General features: G+C 47.4%; 1 protein-coding gene across 3 annotated transcripts in view; it reads right to left on the bottom strand.

Annotated features, from left to right (window-relative positions):
* nbeal1 (neurobeachin-like 1) overlaps window positions 1–24,074 on the bottom strand; it is a 34,748-nt gene extending 10,674 nt beyond the window's left edge. For 2 of the 3 annotated variants that reach the window (XM_068590305.1, XM_068590306.1), the window contains exons 1-27: window positions 24,028–24,074; window positions 23,108–23,493; window positions 15,684–15,775; window positions 14,611–14,772; window positions 14,367–14,448; window positions 14,138–14,265; window positions 13,939–14,021; window positions 12,814–12,899; window positions 12,124–12,514; window positions 11,849–11,955; window positions 10,216–10,302; window positions 8,040–8,123; window positions 7,832–7,930; window positions 7,180–7,751; window positions 6,888–7,020; window positions 6,620–6,739; window positions 6,146–6,455; window positions 5,978–6,063; window positions 5,724–5,813; window positions 5,436–5,613; window positions 5,186–5,319; window positions 3,994–4,256; window positions 3,745–3,904; window positions 1,875–2,033; window positions 1,618–1,777; window positions 972–1,060; window positions 50–640 (exon numbers count right to left, since the gene is read on the bottom strand). In XM_068590305.1, the coding sequence (XP_068446406.1) occupies window positions 50–640; window positions 972–1,060; window positions 1,618–1,777; window positions 1,875–2,033; window positions 3,745–3,904; window positions 3,994–4,256; window positions 5,186–5,319; window positions 5,436–5,613; window positions 5,724–5,813; window positions 5,978–6,063; window positions 6,146–6,455; window positions 6,620–6,739; window positions 6,888–7,020; window positions 7,180–7,751; window positions 7,832–7,930; window positions 8,040–8,123; window positions 10,216–10,302; window positions 11,849–11,955; window positions 12,124–12,514; window positions 12,814–12,899; window positions 13,939–14,021; window positions 14,138–14,265; window positions 14,367–14,448; window positions 14,611–14,772; window positions 15,684–15,775; window positions 23,108–23,158 (4,497 nt within the window). In that variant the 5' untranslated portion in view covers window positions 23,159–23,493; window positions 24,028–24,074. The remainder of the gene's footprint in view (window positions 1–49; window positions 641–971; window positions 1,061–1,617; window positions 1,778–1,874; window positions 2,034–3,744; window positions 3,905–3,993; window positions 4,257–5,185; window positions 5,320–5,435; window positions 5,614–5,723; window positions 5,814–5,977; window positions 6,064–6,145; window positions 6,456–6,619; window positions 6,740–6,887; window positions 7,021–7,179; window positions 7,752–7,831; window positions 7,931–8,039; window positions 8,124–10,215; window positions 10,303–11,848; window positions 11,956–12,123; window positions 12,515–12,813; window positions 12,900–13,938; window positions 14,022–14,137; window positions 14,266–14,366; window positions 14,449–14,610; window positions 14,773–15,683; window positions 15,776–23,107; window positions 23,494–24,027) is intronic. The other variant, XM_068590308.1, reaches the window with a different exon arrangement.
* Between the last annotated feature and the right edge of the window lie 148 nt (window positions 24,075–24,222).

Genomic DNA, 24,222 nt, shown 5'->3' with positions numbered 1-24,222 from the left:
CAACTTTCAAGAGGATGAATAAACCACTGCTGTACACATCGTGACTCACCTCGGCGTTGTTGAAGGACTCCCCCAGTGAGATGTTGTCGCTGAAGAGGAAGCTGTCCTCAGTCAGGGAGGAGGTTGCATCTCGTTCCCCGGCGCTACCTGGGAAAGGCTTCGAGGTCTCCAGCGGCGACGGCGTGCTGGGCATGCTCCCGGGTGTTTGGCTGCCGGTGTCCCCGCCCTCGTAGGCATGCAGGTGGGACAGATCCAGCATCAAGCCCCCCGACTTCCCCAGCACCCAGGGCTTGACGTGCAGCTGCGGCTCGGCGGAGGCCGAGGAGGACGGCGTGTCCAGCAGCGAGATGACGTCGCCGTTCTCCAGGCTGTCCACGGAGCGGGTGTCGCCGACGCTGAGCCGGTCGTCCTCTGGGCGGCCGCCGCTGCCCGCCCGCGACCTCTTCTCCAGCGGCAAATCCAGGCGGTTGGCGGCGCCGGGGCGGCTCAGGTCCAGGCTGCAGGCGCTGATGGTGTCGGTGCCCCGGTGCGGCTGGGACCCATCACTCCGCAGGTAGAGCCGCATGAGAGTGTCCTGCCAACACTGCTGCTTCGAGATCTGGATCGCAGCATCTTGTTGGGATTGTAGCAGCTGGTACACCTGAAGACGAAGTGGAGAAAGGGTTAACGTTAATGATAACTGCACTAAACTAAACAACTATTAGTGGCTGTTGGTTCCCATCTTCAAATGCTTTTACATATTGATACCGGGAACAAAACTCATAAAAGATTGTTCGTGTGTGTGTGTGTGTGTAAGAAAATAATGGAGGAAGAGAAACAGAACATAAAGAGAAGAAAGGAAATAGAAAGTAATGTAGAAAGCATTTAATCAATTGCTGGGACCGTCAGTCATTTCCTGTGTCTGCTGTTATTCAATATTCATAATTAATAGCCGGGATGTCTGCAGGTTTGAGTGCAGGTGTTTTACTCGCCCTCTTGCAGACGAGGAGGCGTTCGCCGGGTCCGGCCCGGTGAGTGAGCTGAACCAGAGCCATCAGGTCCTTGTAGTTCACCACATGATCTGTAGATTTTGAAAACACACACAAGTTCACATTTGTGTAACTGTGTGTGGCATTGATTGGCACTTCCATGCGCTTATTGAGTTATTGTCTGTGCTTTTTTTTTTTTTTTTAAATGAATGACAGACAGGGGAGCAATTCTGTGTAATGCTTTGGACTTAAAGCCTGAGCTCCATTGATCTGTTTTTACAGCCTCTCTAATATAGCTGTTTATCCTTCAACTCCAGTGAGAATATGACTGGAGTTGAGGACAAAAACAAATAATGAGTACTGGTTTAACGGTTTGGACTCAGAAAATTAATCCCATTAATTCAAGGAACGAGAAGTAATGGACCAATTAGCTAAATTGGTCCATTACCAATTTAGCTAAACACCATTAAATGTGTTCTTCTTAGGTTCAACCTAAGCTGAACACATTTAATTCAAGGGCATATTAGCAGGATAGTTAACGACTGTACTTAATGATAGCAGCTCCTTCAGCAAATATACAGCTCATAATCCATTTTTTCTTCATTATTTACATTTAAAATAACACTTAAAAAAGAAAAGGAAAGCTGACCTGTGTGGAGGACCTGGTTGAGGAGACAGCGGATCAGCGTCGGAGTGATGTGAAGTTCAGAGAAGAGCAGCGACAGGCCGGCGTAACCCGCCTCCCTCAGCCGCAAGCGCTGCTTATTCTTCTCATAGACGCGGTCGCAGCGCAGCATGCGCTCAAACAACTGCACGAAAAAGAAGAAACGAGCATTTTGAGTTGCTGTTCGGCCCAAAAGCCACTCTCCCTTTCAGGTGAACGACATGCAGTGTTGAGGAAGCCACCTTGAAGACGAGCTCCCGGAGTCGATCCGAGTGCTTGTTGTTGAGCAGGAGCGCGTAGCAGGAGTCGGCGGCGCCGGCCTCGAAGAGGAGCAGGAAGATCTGGTCCCTGGCCGGACTGGTCTGAAGAAGGCTGAGCAACAACTCCAGCAACCCACATAACTGCAGACACACGGCAACAACTGCATTTAATACTTAGACGTAGTTTTGACAGATCTTTACGTTGTTTTGAGATGAAAATCATGGAACTAAAACACCGTGAGGGGAAATGTTTTTTTGAAGACATATTGTAGAACATCTAGTCATGAACGTAATGTCTGCTCTGAGAGTAAAGGAATAGTTCAAATGTAGTTGCATGAGGTCCTTCTCCATCGTCAGTGTGTTACTACCTACAGTAGAGGGCGATTGGAGAAGCAGACACGAGTACCAGCACAGCAATAAGCTGCTGTGGACGAGGGCAGCAGCAATTTAGATTTAAATCACGTTATAAAAAATTATATCAGATTAAAGTTCACGCAGTATTTAGAGTATTTTCACAGTTTTACCTTCCCGTCAGACAGCCCTTTCTGACAGGGAACTATGCTCTCTTCAAAGCTACAATACCCCTTTGACAAAGGCACTTATTTTAACTCGCAGAGCATAGGAGTTGCTGGTCCATGGCTGCCTCGACTCATTGGTTTGTTTGTGTTATTGTGTGAATCTAAACTATCCCTTTAAAAACATAAGAACGCAAAATATCAAAGCAGTAGGAGACAAGCAACTTCTGTGTTCTGCTGTTTTTGTCAAATCTTGTGGCTTTGAAGAGAGCGTAGAGGACGGCTTCAGTTCCCAACAGAGAAAGGTGTAAAGCAGCCACTGTGAAGCGGTGAAAATATTCTAAATATAGCGCATAATTAAACGGATATTGATTTTATGTAGGTGTGTAAAATATGTCCAGCAGAACATTGCTTTGCCTGAGCTCCATCTACTGTAGGTGACACTCTGATTATGGATCTGTCCCTCATACAAACACACTTCAAAAAGATGCAAACTGTCCCTTTAACAAGCACAGAGTTGCATCTAACAAGTCGAAGTCCTTGTGCTGCACAATTTACACCTGGACCATGTATGTAATGTTTAACCAGAGGTTATATCCTCATTGTGACTCGATGAATAGATAAGTACTATCAGATGTATCTGATCAGCTGTGACGGAGGATCATGTGATTATATTGACCATATGTTCATAGAGGGTGATGTAAGCTTCCACTTATACTGTGCTGTGTAAGAGGATATGCAAAGTGACAGACAAAGTGGAAAAACAAGATTTAAAAAAAAGCAGAGCGGTGTGACACAAGGAGGAAATTGTTTTTACAAAACAGGTGACGAAGAGGGAACCAGTCAGGAAATTGAGTGGTTTGGTTCGTCCGACAGCCACTGATGGATATTGCTGACAGAGAGGGAAATGTTTGCAAAGGATGCACAGAGAGAAACAGAGATAGGCTGCTCGAAAACAAACAGCTGTCAGGCGGGAAATGAGGCCGACAGCTTCCTGTGCAGGCATCCCTGCAGTAAGTCTCATGGGGCAGCAGAAAAAGCCTGCAGTGAAAACGTCCATAGCGGTCGGCATTGACCCGTTTCACTATGTGGGCCATCAGGCAAGCACACCGATAATAACTCGACCTACTCCACATTTCCTTGGTTGGCCTGACACACCTCACAATAGTTATTTTCCTCAGGCTTCCAACTCAGAAAAAGAGATGATTTAGTACTTCATATTCTAACACCTATAATCGACATTTGTACCTTGAAGATATATATACATATCCGGTCCTAAAAACAGGTTATATCTTTTTAAGTGCAAACCATAATGTCCAACACTGCGCCCCCCTCACCTGTTCCTCGTCTCCGATGGCAGCGATGTATCCCAGAATGCTGTGCATCTCCTCCTGCGACATGCCCTTGCTGATGTAGTACTTGATGAGGCCGCAGAGAGACGCCCGGATGGTGCGAACGTCGTCCTCGCTGAGGTCGCTGTCTCTATTGCTGCTCCTCCTGAATCAAGGAGCACATGACGATGACGTTTCGCCACAAACACACTGAACTTGTCGGGGAGGGATGAACTTTGGGAAATGGGATCTCACCCATAATAAAGGCGCACGGTGTCCAGGAGGAACTGAACTCCATATTTCTTTCTGAACAGCTTCCTGTTGTCTTTGATGACGGTGGACATGTACTGGATGTGACCTATGCGTAGAGGGAAGTCTCCTTTGTTCCAGATGTTGAAGTTGAACAGCAGATGTGTGTGAAGCTGCTGCAGCAGAACCTGGTTCTTCTCATAGGTCACCTGTTCTATCAGCAGCTGCATCGCAACTAGCACGCTGACGTCCACATGACCTGCTGGCAGCTGAACACAGAAAAAACAAAACAATGCATTCAACTACTGGCTCAACTGTACACACATTTAATGGTGCACATGCAACATGATACGACACAAGAAGGGACGGGGAGCATGTCATATGACCAGGGCTCTTTTAAGAAACACACATCAACAGGTACTTATTATGTGAAGCCACAAAAACAGTGATGACGCTAGTTGGAAAACCAGTTCAAAGCAATGCCTCTCACACATAACCTGCCTCCTCAAACCAGATAAGGAACTAATTGGAAAGGGGAGATGCATATTAGTGGTTTATTTGTACTCTTTCAACCAATTACAGGGTGTGGTTACTCGACTTGGATGAAATAAAAGCTGCTCCAGGCAATTTTATTTTATCTGATCCTCAGTGGATTCTTTTATTTTCCCAAAGGGTAAATGCTGATTCAGAGGTATTTCACCCCGTTCACCTCTTTTCCCCACGATAAACAAATAGATACTTAGGCACATTCACCAGACAAAAGAGGGAAGAGGAAGAAAGAGAAATGAAGTGAAATAGAATGAGCAAACAGACAGACATAAAGGAAAAGACAAACATAGGAACAAAAGCTGTCTGAGGTGAAGTCGTTTCAGGTCGAGCAACATTCATAATTCTCTTATGTCCTACATTTGGAGGTAGGCCTCATTTTGTGAAATGCTCTTTGTTGGTAGACAATAACCCGGAAAAAAAAGAAGCTTTTTTAGAAGCTCAGGAAGGTGGAAGCCACAAATGCAAAGGGATGTTTCTGTATGGTATCTCAGGCAAACTTTGAAACTCAAAAGCTTTACATATTTTAACAGGAGGTGGTGATGGATGTACAGTAATGCCCATATTGGGCATGTTTTCTGAACAAACGTGTTGACTTGTGCGTGAGTGAAACTAATATTGACCACATGCAAAATTAAGAAGAAACGAAAACCTTCTGCAGCAGGGCTCCTAGTGTGCCGACGCCGTGCGAGTGGAGCAGATTCTCCTGGTTGATAGGGTGCCTCTGCAGGAAATGCTTCAGTACCAACAGGAAGGTTGCCACCAGATTCTTCTCCAGGCGCGCCTCTGAAAGCAAAAAGAAAAATCTGTTTCCACACATGCCCCAGTTTTACAGTTTAAATTTAAGGTAGAGAGAAATAAATCTATATATATCTATATCTAAATGCAGTTTGTGTGCGGACCTGACGCCCGGTTGGACGGCAGAAGGACCCAATCTCCGTCGGCTGGCGTGGTTCCATCCGGGGTGATGAAATCTGACCCGGCTGCAGGATCACCGGCCTGTTGATCTGGGATGATCAGAGTCAGCTGCTCCAGTATGGGTAGCAGCACCGGCAGGCCGCCCACACAGTTGATCATATCCTGCCGCAGGGACACGTATTAAAATAAAAATGGTTTGCCATACAAGTAATGTCATATTCCTCTGAGTGCGGGACAATTACACGACGGCAGGAGCTGTATGATCCGCCCACCTTGATTTCCCAGTTGACCACTTTATTCCCAGTAAGGCGTCCGTGCAGCATGTTCGGAGACAGGTCTAGACAGATGGGGTTCCTACACGCCTTTTGACAAAACCACCCAGTTTAGTTAGCAGCTACCCTTCAAACAAATAATACTAATTATTCTCTCATTTCCACTCATTAAAGGAAGTGGAAATGTGACTACATTGGCGAACACAATTTCCACATTCTGAAGGGGATGACTGACGCCGCAGCGGTCCAATCACCTTGGGCGAGTAGTGCAGCAGCAATTTGGCAGAAAGGTCGGCGAGTTCAGATTCCAGGGCTTTGAATGGAGAGATGCAGTTTGGACCTGCGTAGAAGACAGGAGGAGTGTGTCAGATTGACAAAAACATTCCTAAGCTTATTTTTACATTCGTTTCTGATCTGCTTACCGGCATTACAGATGGCTTTTATGTGGTTGGGCTGCAGGGGTTCATGGAAGACCATGACGCTTCCCAGCTGGCCTTGCAACGAGGTGGGACTCCCCCACTCGCTGTCCTGGGTCCCTGCAGAAATGAGCTTCGTCAGAGACTCCGGCTTCCCACCCAGCAGCCCCCCCCAGGTCTGCGGCGACAGGATGCCGCCCAGCGAGGAGCGAGTGGTGGGCGTGGTGGGGGAGGAGAAGGGCGGGTCCGGGATCTGGGAGGGCGGGGGAGTGGTGGTCCGGTGGCCTGCTGAGCCGATGCAGCAGGAGATGAATGGCTGCGGGTGGAGGACAAACAAATAAAACACATAACAAACAGAAAATAGCCAGTTAGCAGTGACTCATTTCTGCTGCGGCTGATAAACTGAAGGAAAAGACACACAATCGAGTTGCCAAGAAGTTGGTAAACTCCCACAATAAACCAAGTGAGTACAGGTCTCACCTCGGTCATGGTGGGATACTTGAGGGGGGCAGACAGTTTCTGCTGCCCGTCCACGTAAATGTACACAAGACTCTGTCCAAAGGGCCTCTTTCCTGGAACGTGCACCACACCGATGCTGTGCTGTAAGTGGAAATCCACACAGGAACTTAGTCTTTAATCCTGAGGGTTGCTCTCTTTAATCAGACTTAATCATTTTGGTTAAAAGGTGTAATCTTCTAAATGTAGGGTGCCGTCTGTGCGGCCAAGACTTCTGTTGAGTCGGACTCACCCAGAGCGAGTCACAGAAGCAGTAGTCGGGCAGCATGACCGTGACGTACTCCTTCTTCGTGCACACGGCCACCACCAGCACACCCGCTGAGCTGATGAAGGCCTCAAAACCAGTCCCCCCAGGGGTAAAAAAGCTGCATGGGATGAAACACAATACAACCAGTTTGAGCGAGAGTTGACAGACAGGGCCTTCTGCTGTGATGATCTCTCGCACAGCAGGAATAGAAATAGCTTCGTCAAGACCAGACATTCAGCACTTTCCCAACCTTTATTCTTCTTCCCTTCGCTCTCACCTGTAGAGCTGCTTCCTCTTGTCCTTGCTCAGTGGGCCCAGCTGGTCCTGGTCTAGTGACAACCAGGCGAGGAAGCTGAAGGCCGAGCCGGGCCAGCGCTGCACTGTCGGTACTACAATGCCCGCCATGCTGGGTGACAGGTCAAAGTACTGCATGGCGCTTTCCAGACCCTGCTTCCGCACCATGGCCAGGAGGGCTCTCAGGGCGGGGCCCACGTAGGGGTGAGCTTGAGTGGAGTCTGGAGGCCTAAGAAGGCGAAGAAGTCCCAGGAGTTCCCTGGCGCCCAAGGACTGGGAGCCCAGTGAGCCCACCAGCCCCAAAAGGCTCTCGGCGCACGCCCGGTGTAGCTGCTGGTCGCGCTCCAGGCCTGCGAGCGCGCGCTGGACCATGGCGGCGTTGACGCAGGTGGCGCGGGTCTGGCGGTTGAGGCAGCTGAGGCGCCGGAGCCAGTCGGCCGTGAAGAGCTGGCGCTCCGACGAGTCCAGCTCCGGGAGCCACTGGGCCAGCAGCAGCAAGGGCTCCACGTTGCTGATGCCCAGGAGCCCCACTGAGGTGTGCTCACCCTCCACCGCCTGCACACAGACACGTGCGTAAAGACGGCAGAATAACCACAGACAAGAAGCCCCCCAAAAAAAGACGATCCACCCCTCACCATGTTCATCAGCTCCTTGAGGAGGAGCCGCGATGGCTGGCCGAGAGAAGTGAGCACTTCATACAGGTGAATGTAGCCGATCCTCTCCTTGAACACCTCCTAAAGAGGGCGGCAGGAAAGTAAATGATGAATGAAAGATACAATTACAAAGCGTCCTTGGTGCAGAACAATAACCTCACTTGCATGTGTATGTGTGTGTCTCAGTTACCTTTGCAGCCGGTGATTTGTGCATCACTGTTGTCAGGGCTTTGATGGTTGCAACGGCGAGGGAGTCTAGCCGCCCTTGAAACACCTGTTGGGGGGGATCAGATGCGTCAGTCCAGACAGCAAATCCCTGCAGCTTTTAGTGGGCAGAGTGTGTAGTAACAGATGATTGGACACAAGTCAAATCTCCTCTTATTCCAGATGAATGTTACAGCACGTTTATAAGGTGACAAGCGTGCATACAATTTAAAGCCACATTCACATATATATAAGGTTTGCAATGCTAAAATGATAATGATAAACGTATTTAAAGCGCTGAATACAACATGCATCACACTGAGAGGAATAAAAGAGAGACTTAAGTAGATGCCTTTTGGTTTGATTCAATTAGTTTGTGTGAGAATGTGAGTAAAATCATCGTTGATGTTGAGCAACCGGTTTGTCACTCTGGTGCCGTTTTAGTGAAAAGTATTGTCTTTCTGCTCCAGGTAAAAAAAAGAAGAAACAATTCTTTTAATAGCATGATGATCTGACTGGAGCAGGAAGCCCTCGGGGCTTGGACAAAACAAAAACACAGACCTCCACAAACACACACACACACACATACACAGAGAGAGCCACAAAAAGAAGTGCTTCGCTCTTTTTCCTCGCACAGATTCACGAAAAATCAAAAGAAGCATGCAACCCATAAAAACATGAGCCAATCCATGACAGACAAACACATCTCCATCCAGCTCTGTCCAAGCTCATGTCCAACATGTTAGAATAAACATGCAGCTCGTAGGCGTCTTGGTCCTAAAGAGAGTCTTGGACCAGCTGGAGAGGGACTGTGGCAAATAAAAATAAATAAGAAAATCAATCACCTCGAACTAGGAGAACAGACCAGGCCAACGTGATAGCATTCCAGCGAAACCCATAGTACACCGGAGCAAACCAGGACAATGTGGAGGGGGAGGGATATTAACATAAAAAATGAAAATGACATAGCTGTGACAAGCGGGCCCACTCCACAGCAAGACAGCTCAACGGATGATTCTGGTTTGAACATTTTAGTTTCAGTGTTTTTCACTATGTCTGCATTACTTTGACGTCTCGCTAAACAAACTCTGAAGCCGCTTTGACCTCCTGAGATGGAGTTCTACACGTTGGTTTCTTGAACGCAGCCAATGCTTGATGTCTAACAAAAACCCCGGCGAGCAGACTGAAGCATCGGTCACCGCATCGGGTTGCAGCTGCAGCAACAAAGGCCCGTTGCTGGCTCGTCCACCTGCATTCACATTATCCAGATCAATGGAGGGATTATACCCTCTAAAAAAAAAAAAAAAGGTGGCTCTGCGAGTAGCAACAGAAAGTACAAGGAAAAGAATGGAAGCTGGTGTACTCTGACGGGGGAACAAGTGACCTTTCTGTGCACTTGAGATGATTGAGTGAAAGAGCCCTGACTGATAGTCGACACTGCACCATTCAAATGGGTCTTAGACGCATTAGAAAGCTCCTGTAGGTGCCAGCAATAGTTAGGCAAAACCATGGCTTTTGAAGAACTTGTTCTAAATGTGGTAAAATGGCTGAAAAATCTCTACTTGATGCCTTACGTGCTGACTTGTTGCACTTGTTATGACCTGCTGACGGACCAAACGGGGTTATAGCAGCATGAGAATTGTGAGATCTGGCGATGGGGTAAACAGTGTTCTGTTCCTTTAAGAAAGACGTCCATACACTTGACTCCTTGTCCCCAGAGTAGCACTGTGTTGACAACCAGACCTTCTAACCTGAACACAACTTCATCAAAAATGAGTTTTGTGCAACTGGTCTCTGGGTTTGCTTTTCTAAGCCACAAACACAACAGAAGGTTTTAACAAGAAAAACAGTACAAATGCGAAAATCACCAAACATGGTGGTGTAGCAGTCTGTTGAATAAATGATGCTCACACGACTGGTTGCCTCCCAGCGCTCCGGCAGTCTAGTGGCTCAGTGTAGCTTTCTGTTATGCCACGATCCAATTACTAATAACCATCTGGCAGAGAGCAGCGGGCGCGTCGTGCTGTGGAGGGCCCACGTGGCTCTGGTGAGGTGAAAGGGGGCGGGACTTGGCAGCAAGTGAGGATAAGTGGGACGGGTAGGTGGATGATTGCGCAGGGGTGGTTGGGGAAGGTGGAGAGGTGGGGGTTTCTCGGCGGTACCTGAGTGTCCCTCTCTCCTGTCAGTAACCTGTTGTTGGTTATATCTTTCTGGTCCTTGTCTGCCGCCGTGCACCTCGCGTTAACCAGCTGACACACAACAACAACAACAACAACAACAACAACAACAGGCAACGTGTCAACACAGCATGTGGGGAGGTTGATAAAAAGAGAAAATGGAAGACACGGGGCAGGAGGATGGTGCAGAGGAAGGGAGAGGGAGAAGATGTTGTCAGTGGAGGAGAGGGCGAGAGGTTAGAAGCCGTGACCCCCTTCAGCGGGAGGGAGTGGGGGGGGTCACCGCGTGGAGGCGTGTTGGTGATCCAGCCTTGCTGTGGGAGGTAAACATGCAATGTGGGCAAAATGCTCTTAAAACCAGCCCTGAAACATAATGAACCCAGATTACATGTTAAATACTCGGGGCCATATTCACAAAACACCCTAAGGCTCTAAAGCGGCCAAGTTAGGAGGTAATTAAAATCAGGAGCGAGTCTGTCCAAATTTCAAGGGACGTGGGTGTAACTCACAAAGCATTTTAGCACTAAAGGTCCAAAAGAGGTTAGAGACAATAAACTCCAGTTACAAGTTTGTTTTATGCGTTAAATCCCATCCATCTATCTTCATTTGTTCATTAATGAATACTGATTCCCTGACACGAACCAGTCACCCGTCCACCATTCATTGTTGACATACTGAGTAAGTTCATTAAAAAATAACATGTCATGCATAGCAGCGGGGTCAACAGTGCCCCTCCTCTTGTCTCTTTGAATCTCTCCAAGCGGAAACTCCATTTAGAAGGAGTCCTCATGTTAAAATCCTTTGTGAATACAACCCCAGAACTACAGAAACCGATTCACCAGAGACGTCTAAGAACGCTAATCATGTAAAATTATCTTGGAGAGTTTCAGTACTGGAAAGTAACTAAATACATTGGCGGGACACATTTGAAGTATTGGTCCTTAACTTAAATACATCTCAAAATTTCTATTTTTTATTTTTTTTCCACATCAACATGCTTCTTCTTCGCAGAGTAAGATTTCACATATAAAATGTGATTCAAGAGATAAAATATAATGCACTGTTACAAAGAAAACTACCCAACCAAAAACATATAAAGTCAAACAAGAAACAAGCTGCCACAAAAAAATGCTGCCGACATGCAAATAGTAATAATAATAATAATAATAATAATACATATAAGGATAATAAAACATACTGACAAGCGCCATTCTGCAAAATATGCACCTTTGATTTTGCTGAAACTACTTTTACTTAATTTTGACATGATACTGTGAAAGATCAGAGTACAATGAAAGATGAAAACATTGTTACTTTACCTTATATACAGCACTACTACACTGTAAGTCATATATTTAAGTATAAAACTGTATATTATAGAATTGATCATGTCGTAAACATTCACAAAACCTCTACAAGAAAAAATAAATGCAGTGGGGAAAACATGTGATCCTGGTACGATATTACAACCTCAAACAAAAGTATTGTCGTGTCATGATGGTGCAACTAATAACTTTGACCCAGTTCTGCACTCAGAGTGATCAAAACCCAGATCCAGCCGCTCAGAACTGAGTTGTGTCCTCGGGTTATATTTAGAACGAAAGACTTTTGCCGTTACCTTGCTGTTCTGCAGCAGCCGCGTCAGATGCTCGAAACAGTTGCTATTGAGGAAGATGGCTTGTAGCACCGGCCTGTCTGAACACAGGAACATGTCCCTGATGGTGTCTGAGAGGCAGCAGGAGACAGACGGCAGACAAAGGGAGTGTAAGAGAGACACATAGAGGGAGAAAAGCACAGACAGAAATAAAACAAGAAGGTGGAATAAGTCACATGAACTTAACTTGAGCTCAAAACAGCGTATTCAATATCACAAAAGTGTTGCCATTTAAGTACCTAGCATGTTTACTTGCAGCGCCACAAATCGGCTCTCCCAGTGTCGGCCCAGTGTCGGCACTCTGCCCTTGGCTTGCTGCAGCTGTTGTTGTTGTTGCTGTTGTTGTTGCTGCTGTTGGGAGGCAACAACGGCTGCCGGGTCCGAATTGAGCAGCTTGAAGTAGTTTTCCAGCACGGAGGCGATTTCCACTTGCCGCTGGTCGGAGCTCGAGGCCAGGAGGCGCTGCACCACCTCCCGCAGGCAGCCCAGGTTCAGCAGCGCTTTTCGGTCGGGGGCCTCGCTGTCCCAGTCCTCGCCCTCGTCCGAGGAGCAGCTCCCCATGGAGCAGTCGGCCAGCACCCGCATCAACACCTCCATGGTGGCTGGAGAGATGGCAAGCAGGGCGTTCCTCTGCCGGAGGGGGAGGAAGAGCAGAGAGAAAAGTCAAAGGCAGTTACACTAGACTTCATTTTTACTATTTATTTATTTGGTATATTTCACAGGGGACATTTTGACCGTTGATAAATTAATTTGCCATACGACTATAGGTGAGAAAGTGGAAGCTTGTGAGCAGGTGTCATTGAAATAGATGTATATGTTGGTGCCATGTCGCTCCAAACGCATCCATGGCCGGCAAGAGGCAGCGAGGAATCATCTGAGACCTGATAGTTAAAACATGTGGCGACCTTGAAGGTCATCCAGAGGCGTACCTGATCACCAGCTACGATTGCTCCAAACAGGTGCAACAGGCAGCATTTTAGACTCTCCTTTAGGTGCTCACTCTCCTGGAAGCACTCTGCAACAGAAAACAGGACACACACACCAAAACACACACTGTCCATTAGTTTGATCTGTAGGCGTAAGGTCTACTTTGCAATTACAACGAAACCACAAAGCGAAACTGTAGCTCAGAGCCAACTGCTGAAGTTCCTCATTTTTGTCTATAACCAAAACACTGTCGAGTGTATACACAGACACACCGTTATCTTTCCGTACACACACGCACATGCAAACGCGCACACGCGCACACGCACACTAAATTAAATCTGCAAACCAGATAAGATAGTAGCTCAGTTAGCAAACACAGAAAGCACAATCGCACACTTGGCATGTGGCAATCATGCCAGTAACCTCTGGGCCATGGTGGTCCCCCATCATCCATTAACTCATCTGTCAACACGTCCGACTAGGGAGGAAAGATGTGACATCTCGGCTCCGTGATGTCTGTTTCCTTTATTCCAGTCTTGCTATAACGTTCTACTATCACTTTATCATTCATTGTATATCTAATTGAGCTTAACATATATAAATGGAAACGGCCTTCCTACTTATTTGTATTTGATGGACATAACACACACACACACACACAGGCTGTCAGGTTAGGACTCGGGTGTTATCTTTGTTGCAAAACCACAGCAGCCACGCAAGGAGAGAAAGGGAGTATTTGTTAAAAATGGCCGCCAGTGGAGCTGAAGTGGCTCGACAGACGGCGCTCGCTATCGGCTCATCTGAGCGGCCCGGCGAACGGGACGCGAGCACAAAGAGGGGATTCAACTGGACCCAGAGAGGAAAGAAGAGGAGGCACTTGAGGGAGAGAATGACAGCGTGAGAGCACTTAAGAAAAAAAGATGGTGGAGGAGAGGAAATGAGAGGAGAGGAGGAAACTTTTATGATAGGAGATCGCTTCCTCATCCACGCCCAAAGAGGCCATTGAAGCAGGTGATTCAAAGTGAGGACCATACACAGCAAGCATTGTAATAAATGTTTGCAAATAAGCCACGCAAAATTACAGTTGATGAGTATGCCTTGATCTTACTGTAAAACACATGACTTACGGTAAAAGAAAGGAACAAACTCCACAGTGAGCGGCGCTGCCTTGTACTTCTGTCTGCTCCTCTCGACAGTACCCATCTGCTCCCTGTGGAGCAAAAACAGATACACGGGATGAGAAACACTTCCTGCACGGTGCACGTTAGCGTCACGGTTGTTACGGTATCGTGAAGCGACGGCGAGCTAGCTGTGGGACGGCGTTACCCGCAGGTTCGATGCCTCCAGTTGCGGTACGGGTCGTAGAGGCTCTCGCAGAACGCCAGCGCATGACGGACAAACTCCTCCGCCTGGCTCTGGTCCGCCATCTCCTTCTCTTTGGTCTTGCTCTTCAGCTGCACCACCACACACAGACACACACCTTAGTCACACCTGCTACTACAACGTCTCATTTAGAGCAATTCAACTGAATGTCACTCTCACGTGGGGCACACACCTGCTGAATATAGAGCGTTGTCATTGTGATGATGTGATTGATGTAGGAGCACGTTCCGATCTCCTCCACGTTGGACAGGTTCCTATTAGAAACAAACCATCGTACCCATTAGCTCATCGGTGGATTCTGAATACCGTCTATTCACAACAAAATCTATGCCGAGCTCAGGATTCGTATGTCAAAATCTCTCCTTGTCTTGCTGTAAAGTAGCTAAACAGTTTTTGTGCATGTTTACGGTCGAGACCTGCAGATGATGATTAGGAACTTGAGCAGCAGCAGAGCCAGGTTCTGCTGCTCGGGCTCCAGGCCATCGGAGGCCTTCTGGACGCACTGCAGCAGCTGGTGGCGCAAAACCTGCAGGATGTTGTCGGGGAGGAGCGTCAACACCGGGGGCACCTCCTCTGGCCTGCAGACACAGACCCCAAAGGAGGCAGGTTAGTCTCCATGAGATAAGAAAGCACAAAGGGGAGGGGGGTGGGAGGTTAATGTCAACATTGGTGCAGATGGAGCTTTGTCTTATCACGGAGGTGTCGCTGCAGCGTACACAAGAGTAGCTTGAAGGAGCAGACCATGTTCTGCATTCACTCAATCACACACACACACACCTAGAGAGTTCAGGCATTCTTTCCTTGGGAAAAAACAGCTTGTGTGTTGCGCTGCATACATGAGAGAGAGAGACAGAGATACAGAGTTGGTGGGAAAAGCAGGACAGATGTGGCAGCTGCAGAGAAAGGGAAGGAGAGGAAAGAAAGGGGTGAGACAGAGAAAAGGCAAGGAGAGAGAGAAGAGAGCGTAGGGAGGAGGATGAAAGAAAGGAGTCAGAGAAAAAGCAGGATAGGATGGGAGATTTTGAGTCAAGGGAGGAGGAGAAAAAAGAAATGACGAGAGACAGACTGATGAAAAGCTCCACACACCATACTCCTCCACTCTCACTGCACACGGCCCTCCAACTGTGATAAAAATGTGACATGTCGCACCAACTAACTTATTTCTGCACACTTCAGAAATACTGAACTTTCGGTTGTGGGTTCGCGTTGTGGATGACGCATACATAGTACTGAACGCACTCGCAGTGACCTGCTGCAGGAAACTGCTTCAGTGTATTGTTAAATGCAACCAGGAGGTGAGAGTAATCCGTGTATGTGATGGTGGTGATTTCCCACCAGGAGGTGTCATATGTGGGTTTTGTTTCCAGTTAGTTTTGAATAAGCAGAAGAGGAACCGTCACCAATGGTAGTTTTTGTGATAACTTTGAGAACCATTAGCTGTAGGAATATGTTAGTGACATGAAAATCAACCGAGTGTGCCACACATTACCTCGACGGCGGCTTTTCAAAGTCCACGTCCAGGCATCGCTCGTAGGAGCTGATGAAAATCTCCAGCCATAACTTCAAGTAGTCCGGATCTCTCTGAGAAATGAAACGACGGAAAGAGAGAATAGGTGATGGAAGAGGGGGAGGGAGGGAGAGAGGAGATAACATAGTAAGTGGCCTTTGCTGACAAAGGCTGTCATGGTTAAAATACATAAATGACAGGCAGCTGACAGGCCCTGTCTGCAATATGATTGAGTTTGTGCGCGTGCGTGTGCGTGTGTGCATAATCTACTCCTAGACAACAACAGACAGCAAACTGTTTCTATTACCGGCGCACCCTTTAAATGCTCAAGGCAATGTTTTTCATGGTTCCAAGGACTTCAATCATTTTGTCTTTGTTTGAGAACAAAAGGAAACCAGTTTCTGATTATGTGCATAGACAGTAATAGATCAAGTAAAGACAAGATGCAGCGTATACTGAGCACCGTGTTTAAAAAGAAGCGAGCTACCAAAGCGTGACAAACACGTGATGGCAGGAATGTCTCAGGTGCGCGCGTCTGTCTCTTATCTTCTTTTGGGGCGTGGAGGCTGAATCGTGCACCTGTTCGGAGCGGGGAAACGAGTTTGGCTGCATTCTGAGGAGGGGTTTCAAGCAGCCGGCTCACCGGCATTTCCCAAATTCCAGGAACAAAGCCCAGAGAGGGATGGGATGGCAACGCGAGCCAAGGAGGAAGGCTGGGGGCGGGTCTCAGCTTGCTGGATCAGTTCCTGGTGAATAAACGTCCTCAACCCAGAAGAACAAGCACAAGACACCAAGCACATGGGCCCACGCGGCAACACTGCTTAAATAGCAAGAGCTGGCGCCATAAAGGCGCATGCTCAGAGTCCAAAAAGTCCCACACCGTTGCTTCGTACCTCTGGGAGACGAGGCTCTTTCATACCTCAATAAAAAATGCAAAATGGTGTAGCGAGCTGTCGGTTTTTATGACCAACGCAAAATAACAGCTGGTAATAATGTACCACACACGTGTGAAGGCTTACCAGTAAATACATATTTACAGTTTCATGGTGGAAAGCAACACGTACATCTGCAAGTATTTATCAGATAAGTCGTGTTACATCATCAGAATAAAGAATAAGCTGTAAAATACTACAACCCCGTAATAAATACAGCGTGCTCATTAGCCAATGCACAGGCATGTAGGGTGGAGGGTGGATAGCCCGATACAGTTTGGAAGGCATTATTAATTAATCATGCAGGAGCTATCACTCGCTCACAACACCCCCACCTCCCAGCAGCAGATCCTGTCATAAAGACCTTGATCCGTCTCGAAGGGTGAGGGTGAGCCAATCTGGGTCAAGAAGGGCTGGAGAGGTGATCGGGGCAGATTAGCACCCGGCTGCACGTTGCGCATTTGGTGGTAGAGAGTTTGCTCGTTTCACTCGGCGTCATGTTAAACGCTGCTCTTCTGCTGCTGCTCAGGTTTGCGCCCCACACTTGTCACGTCTCTTTTGAAGGAGCAGGCGACTTTGAAACCGAAAAACTAATTTCTATTGAGCTTCCCCGGGAGACAAAGACACAGATGGAGAATGAGAACACTAAGCAACATTGCGCTGGTGTTATTATGGGGTTATTGCGTGACTCATTTGTGATTGGACGTTTAACGTATTTCTTCATTTCCTGCAATGAAGCCATCCCCAGCTGGATGCTGCAGAAACAGTGCGCACCTGAAAATCTCCCATGATGCCAATTTTCAGACAAACAGGACACATGAACACTTGGGACAATTTCCCAAGCGTTTCATACAATTACCTATGAAGCTAAGATGTTTTTACTGACATATGCACAGATAACAGACAGTTATTCTATACAATAAAAAGCTTATTTTGCTTGTCTGTACGCTGTCTAAGCCCCACCAGTATTCATTCAGCACCTAGTTGCAGAGAGCAGGTGTCAGACCAAGAGTGAGGAGTTTTTCAGAGAGTTTGTGTGGGATAACTGTATTGAATGCTGATGTGAAATCTATGAAAAGCAGTCTTGCATAGGTGTCCTTGCACTCCAAGTGCGTGAGGGTTGTGTAGATGACATTGTTAACGGCATCGTCAGTGGACCGATTCTGACAATACGCAAACTGCAGCGGGTCTATGGTGTCTGGGATTGTCTTTTTGATGTGGGTCATGTTGAGCTATGCCTTTAATAAGGAATCATTTGCAGATTAGAGCTTGAAAGTGGAGAGAAGAAAAAAAAAAACACCACACACGCACAACTGGAAAAACTGGGATTTTCTCAGGGTAGCGGTGCCATCTGGCTAGCGAGTGGGAGAGGGGCCTGAAAGGCTGACTGCTTCTGTCTGCGTGTCACAGTGTGGAATCAGACAGAGCGAAGCAGGAAGCCAGCTCTCTGCAATGCCTATGAGGTCATGAGACCAATCCTGCGTCGCTGGCCTGTGTGTATGTGTGTGTGTGTGTGTGTGTGTATGTGTGGGAGAGACATGTGAAATCTGAAATCAGCCACGTGTGAATAATGTTCTGTTGAGAGAGTGCGGGCATGTCGCCTGTGTGCTTCTTCCTCTGCATGAAACCCTTAGTACAGAGAGAAACCTCATTTATTTCAGCCTGCTGTTGAAATCTGTCCTTTAAACTCAAGCAATAAATACTGTATTGTATTTATGTCCACTGTACCGGCAGATAATTAGATGATGATTTATGGTAGCAGCTCAATCTCAAGTGAGCTCGCGAGCAGCAGTGACTGAATGACTGTGTGCGTGCACGTGTGTGTGTGTGTGTGTGTGTGTGTGTGTGTGTGTGTGCGGGTGTGTGTGTGCGGGTGTGTGTGTGTCTGAAAGAATGTCCTCTTTTAGGCAGCAGCTCTGGGAGCACAGATGCCCATTGAGGGTTTTGGACTGTGGCAGTCAGGGACACACCCTGCTCTACATGGCTCTGTTTATCCATGGCCTCCATCGCCGGCCTGACACACACCCACACACACATATAATGATCTACACGCAGCAGCAGGAATCCTAACTCAACAACAGTCATCTTGTCCCGACTCTTAACAACCAACTAGGCAAACAATTCCCATGAGAAGATCACATGTCTCTCCCTATGTATGTGTGTGTGTGTGTGTGTGTATATAAATATATATATATATATACACGTTATCATATTAGGCCGTCTGCCAAGCCCCTATACCACATTTCCACTGATCTGTTTAAGCTGACCTCTGGAAAGCTAACAAGGTCACCGGCGACAACACGTCATTCTGGAAGAAAAATCGAGATCCCTCGTTGTCGTGAGAATGGAACGAGAGATCTGTGTGTGTACCTGCGACAGCTGAGCAGACTCCGCCTCATGACATCATACCCTTCCAGCTAATAACAAGCCCCCAGCGTCGGATAAGTCACAGCGACTGACGATAACAGAAAGGTCGAACTCATACTGAACAGGTGGAGAAATAATTTAATGTTCTCAGGAGCAGATAAATATCATTTTAAATAAATTACCTCGCAAATGTTTTATGAGCAAGGAAATGCACTCATGTTTGTCAGTAATTAGATCACTTAATGGATTGATCTATTATCCGTTATGCGACGCAGTCTCAGCGAGTGCTCCATCCCGTCCAGACAGGCGCAGCCGGCCAGCTGGACGGGCAGCTGCCCGCTCAGTGTGGGCTGGCTGTGACTGATCTGGTTCGGTGGAAGTGGCATGGAGTCACTGAAAAACCGCAAAGTTTAAAAAAAAAAGGACCCCTCCCCGCTATGGGTGCTCTCCATCTGCACCCCATCACACCCCATCAGTCAGCGGCGACTCCCCCGGTCCGTGACGTCACTGCCAAAGGGTGTATTTTAAGCGGCTGGTGGGAGGGTTGGAAACCACAAGTCTGATGCACTGTGTCAGTGACATCAGTGTTATTACAGAGATATTCATAGCGCAGACAGAAAAGAAAAAAAATTTAAAAAGGAGAAAAAAAAGAGAAGCGAGAGAGTAGCACAGAATGCAGTAAACGCCGGCGAGGAAGAAAGCTCGCCCGAGGGAACAAACTTTGCCTGCCAGCACATAAACCAAAGCTTGAGTGTGTGGGCTTGTGTTAACTGTGTGAGGCATTGTGTGCATGCGTGTGTGTGTGACAACAGAGATTAGACCGTAACTAGCAACCAGGCAGCAAAGCCGGGGGAAAAGACCTGAGTAATCTACTTGAGCAAATATGTGAAACCACAGCACTTTCTCCTCCTCCATCCGTCTCCAGCTCCAACTGTTCATCTCCCTCCTCATTTCTCTCTCTTCCCCTGTTTTCACATCTCTCCCTCCGATTCCATTGCTATTCTGACTCCCATAAATGCAGGGGTTTATGCAAATGACTGTCTTTTCTCCCACTTTCAGTGAAAAAGTGACTCACCAGGCGAAATGGGCCGGGGGAACATAAGACAGGATGGCGGTTCTGTAAATCTTTCCCAGAAATCCCTAGTTTGTTGACAATTAGAAGGGAGTAAAGATCTCTGCTCTAAAATTAAGATACCGGACTCAGCTTTAAAGCCACTGAAGGGTATAACGATGCCCCTGGTCGTTGAGGCATGTCCCCCTGTGGTCGGGAATTAAAAAGGGCTTTTCTGCAGCAGACAAAGGCTTTAAGACAGTAACTGCCGGCATTCAGGAGGCTGCTAAGCTCTACACTTTCTCTGACGAGGCCTTTCTGGGTAATATACAGGCGGGAGAGGATCGCCCCTGCGGTGCAGTGCTCCAGCGGCAACCAGCGGTTCGGTGTGCTCGGAGACAACACTTTGGCACAGACCAATGGCAGGCAGCTAAGAGGATCGCTGGTTACGCAACGGCCGTCAGCTGTGCCCTCGACAACTCTGAGGAGCAAGCTGTAGTCTGCAGTAACTGCAGATTAATAACCGTTTTCTTTAATATTTAAATAGTCTGATTGCATCTTCTACTACACAGAATCCTCTATTTTGTAGGGAACACTTTGTAGAGAAACAAATGAGCATGCATTTGAAAGCTTAGGGAGCTAGAGTAGATATCAACACTTGACAATAGTCCCTAAAGAATGCACTGTTTAATCCTGTTTGTAATACAAAATATGGTGGCAAGAAGTTTGAGGAATGTTACTGAGACTTTCCCGTTGCAGCAGCAGTCAACACACCAACTCCATCACTCCTCAACACTGACGGTGGGTGCCACAGCTGCTCACCAAACATCATCATGTGAACAGCTGCCACAGTTGGCTTTGAAATCAGTTACAATGTGATCTATCAAAATGCGAGAAAAAAAAAACATTTAATGACAGCATCACATCTGGTTCAATAAGAACACCCCCACCCCCGAAAAACGACACTCCTTTCACTTTCAGCACCGGGTGATGACTAATAACACACCGAGATAAGAAAAGACAGCTGGTGCGTCTCCGAATGTGACCCTCGGCTGCTTGTATTGTGGAAGCTTGTCCTGTCAACAATACACTTCGGACGTAACCGTCCTCAGAGAGAACAGTGCAAGTGTTAACCTCTGACACTGAGGGCAGCGTGACGTCTCCACTGTTTTGTCAATCATTACAGACAGATGGCGAGGGCGACAATAAAAGACTTTTCTAGTCCACTAAAATAGCTACTCTTGTACTCTTTCATGCCTAAATAGCCCACACAGAGCACATCATTTTGTAGCATTTGGAATGAAAATGCAAATAACTGGTAATCAATCATTAATGCATATGGAGTATGACTAGAGAGGTAAAGACATAGGTTTGTTGTGAAACAATGAACCCATCAGTGGGACACAAGGGAGAGAGGGTTGGGGGTTGGGGGTCCCCCACACCAGCATTCCTTATCTGATTAAGGTCATGTGACTGCAGGTTCCCCTCACAGCCAGCATCTCCTAGAGCAACCCTAACATGCATACGTGCACATATATATAGTTCTGAGACACCCCGCTGGCCAAACCTGACATTTCAAAAAGACAGGCTGCTACACATATAGATTGAAATGCTCCTCTCCCTCGGGGCGTCTCCTTTGCCTCATGCAGAGAGCAATATTGGCCCCTGTGGACAATTGGCTCATGGCCAGGATGAAAAGAAACGATCCCGTCCTCGCAGTGTAATGCTCAGTCAATGCAAATACACACTCCTGCTGCAATAAATGCAATGTGTATGCTCGCAGCAAATTGCTGGCATTTTCACAAAGGGCTGTGACGAGTGTGTGCAGCAGCAGCAGCAGCAACAACAGCAGCAGCAGCAGCAGCAGCAGCAGCAGCGTGTTCTGTTGTGAACCCCAAACACCCACGCCGCTGGCATTAGATATTCTATTTGTGTCAGCGTTCAAGCTTCTATACTTTGCTTCTCAGGTTGAGGATTATTCAATGTCGTGTCCTAAACTTGCAACAAGGAGGAGGAAGAAGAAAAAACACAGCTTTGCTTTTATGGGACACTTCAGAGAGGGCTGTGTGTGTGTGTGAGTGTTGTTGTGAGGGATTACAGTGGGAAAGTTAAGTGTGTGACTGCAGCCAGGCTCACGTGAGGAGCGGCTCAGGCGGGCCGTTTTGATTGGGCGGCGGGACGCGCGCATGCTTTATCGCCAAGTGAATTAAATCTAGCCAACAGCTGACTCAAGGGGTGCCGTCTCTGCCGAGTGTCATTCATTCATATCCGCTGTACGAACAAAAGCAGAACGCTCCGAGCACTGCACCGGTCACTGCAGTGCTGCCCACCACATTACAACACCATTCCTGACACGTAGGCCTGAGAAGACCTCCGCTTGTTGGATTTTCTTAGAGTTATTTCTCTGTATTATTTATTCAGCACCAATGTGATGATGGTTCCCGTCTCACCACAGCCACAGAGAAACTGGTTCTAATACCTGACATAAAGTTATAGTAGCTCTCTGTCAATTAATTGCTTGTTCATGGGACTAATTTGTCCCCGACTATTCAACGTTCAGGATCTGCAGGCAATTTCATAAGTGCGGGTTTGACTGCAGTGCTTTAGAGTCGTATAATGTTTTATATGCCGTTTCAGAAGGCTTTTCCATCCTAAAAAGTAAAACACAGGGTATAAAAAGATGCTAAACGTTGCCACAAAATAATGGCAATCAGTGACTTTGGTTTAAAAAACATCTGCCCAGCACAAGCTTCGGAATTCCACGTTGATTTTACTTTACCACTGACCAGTCTGCCACCGCAAATATGCTGAATTAATTCTATTATGTAACACAACACTTTCCAAAAGAGAAATGTCATGAATGGATGACCTCTTTGCCAGGGAGGAAATGCCATCACACTGTCCATTACTTCACCTAATGACATTTCCTTGGCTGCTCCACAGGAGACTAAAACAGACACTGTGTGTGTTTGTGTGTGTGTGTGTGTGTGTGTGTGTGTGTGTGTGTGTGTGTGTGTGTGTTCGTGTGCGTGTGTGTGTTCAGGAATACACAGTACCTTGGAGCAGTAGAGCATCCAGACCTCGTACAGTCTCTCCTTGGATGCCATAGTGGGCCTTGGACCCTCAGCCTGCAGAGTCCACCGAGGTCACTTCCCTGGCTGCCTCATGGTTTTCAGTCATGAGCAGAACCCCTGCTGCTGGCCTTCAGCTCTCAGCATCATGCCTGCTGTCCAACTCTGGCGAGGTGTAAAAAAAACCTCCTTCGAGACGTGTTCAAAGTGGATGTCAAGCGTGTTGTGGCACAAACCGTCCCGAGAATTATTCCACGGCGGAGGGGTGCTGTGCGGTCCTCAGATAGGTCCTCGAAGCAGCCGGGCCCGTACTTCCACTTGGTTCGGCTCTTCTCGGAGAACCAGAGCGGGTATTCCCGGCGGGGTTTGCGCTATCAACGACAACAACAACACCGGCAATTAGTTCGTTATCACGGAGGCGGAGGGCAGTATAGCGTCCGCTTGCTAGCGGCGGCGAAACACTTCCAGTAACGCGGGTTTCACCGTGCACGTTCAGCTGCCCCGCTGGCTCGCGAGCGAAGACTCACCGAAGCAACGGTGGTTTGAACTACACGGTTTTATTAATAATGTCCGTTTTTGTCGCGTGCTATTAGCTAGTTAAAAGCAGAGTTGCCCGTGCTACGACGGCTGTAAAACGCCCTCGGTTATCCTCGGTAAACATTAACTTACTGCTTCGGTCGGTCGACCTTACCTGACCAAGCTAACGTTAGCTCAAAGCTAGCTGTCAAAAAAACCCTATTTCTATTATTTATTTATTTATTTATTCTCCCTTTCTCCTCCACCTCATGTGACAGTACACGCCTCGTCCTCCCGACCCCCCGCTTGGCTACACACGTTTCATTCCAGGAAACTAGTATGAATATGAATGCCTGCTAACGTGTATTAAAACCGTAAGGACCTCTCACCTGTGCAACGAAAGGACCAACTGTCACTGACGCCGTCTCCAGAGTTGTTGTAATTGCGTCAAGTTGCCGACACTGACACCGCGCATTAACCGACAGTAACTTCCGGTCAGAGTGCGTTTTGATTTATTTCAAAATAAGAGCCTCGCCCAAAAGGACAATAATGAAAATATTATCGCAACAAGTTCTTAACAAGTT

This window comes from Clinocottus analis, unplaced genomic scaffold (assembly GCF_023055335.1).
Source record: "Clinocottus analis isolate CAN_PGR_092001 unplaced genomic scaffold, fCliAna1.0.p SCAF_24, whole genome shotgun sequence".
NCBI classification, from domain to species: domain Eukaryota; kingdom Metazoa; phylum Chordata; class Actinopteri; order Perciformes; family Cottidae; genus Clinocottus; species Clinocottus analis.
The sequence above is the reverse complement of the archived record's forward strand: the minus strand, read 5'-3'. Positions and strand labels throughout refer to the sequence as shown.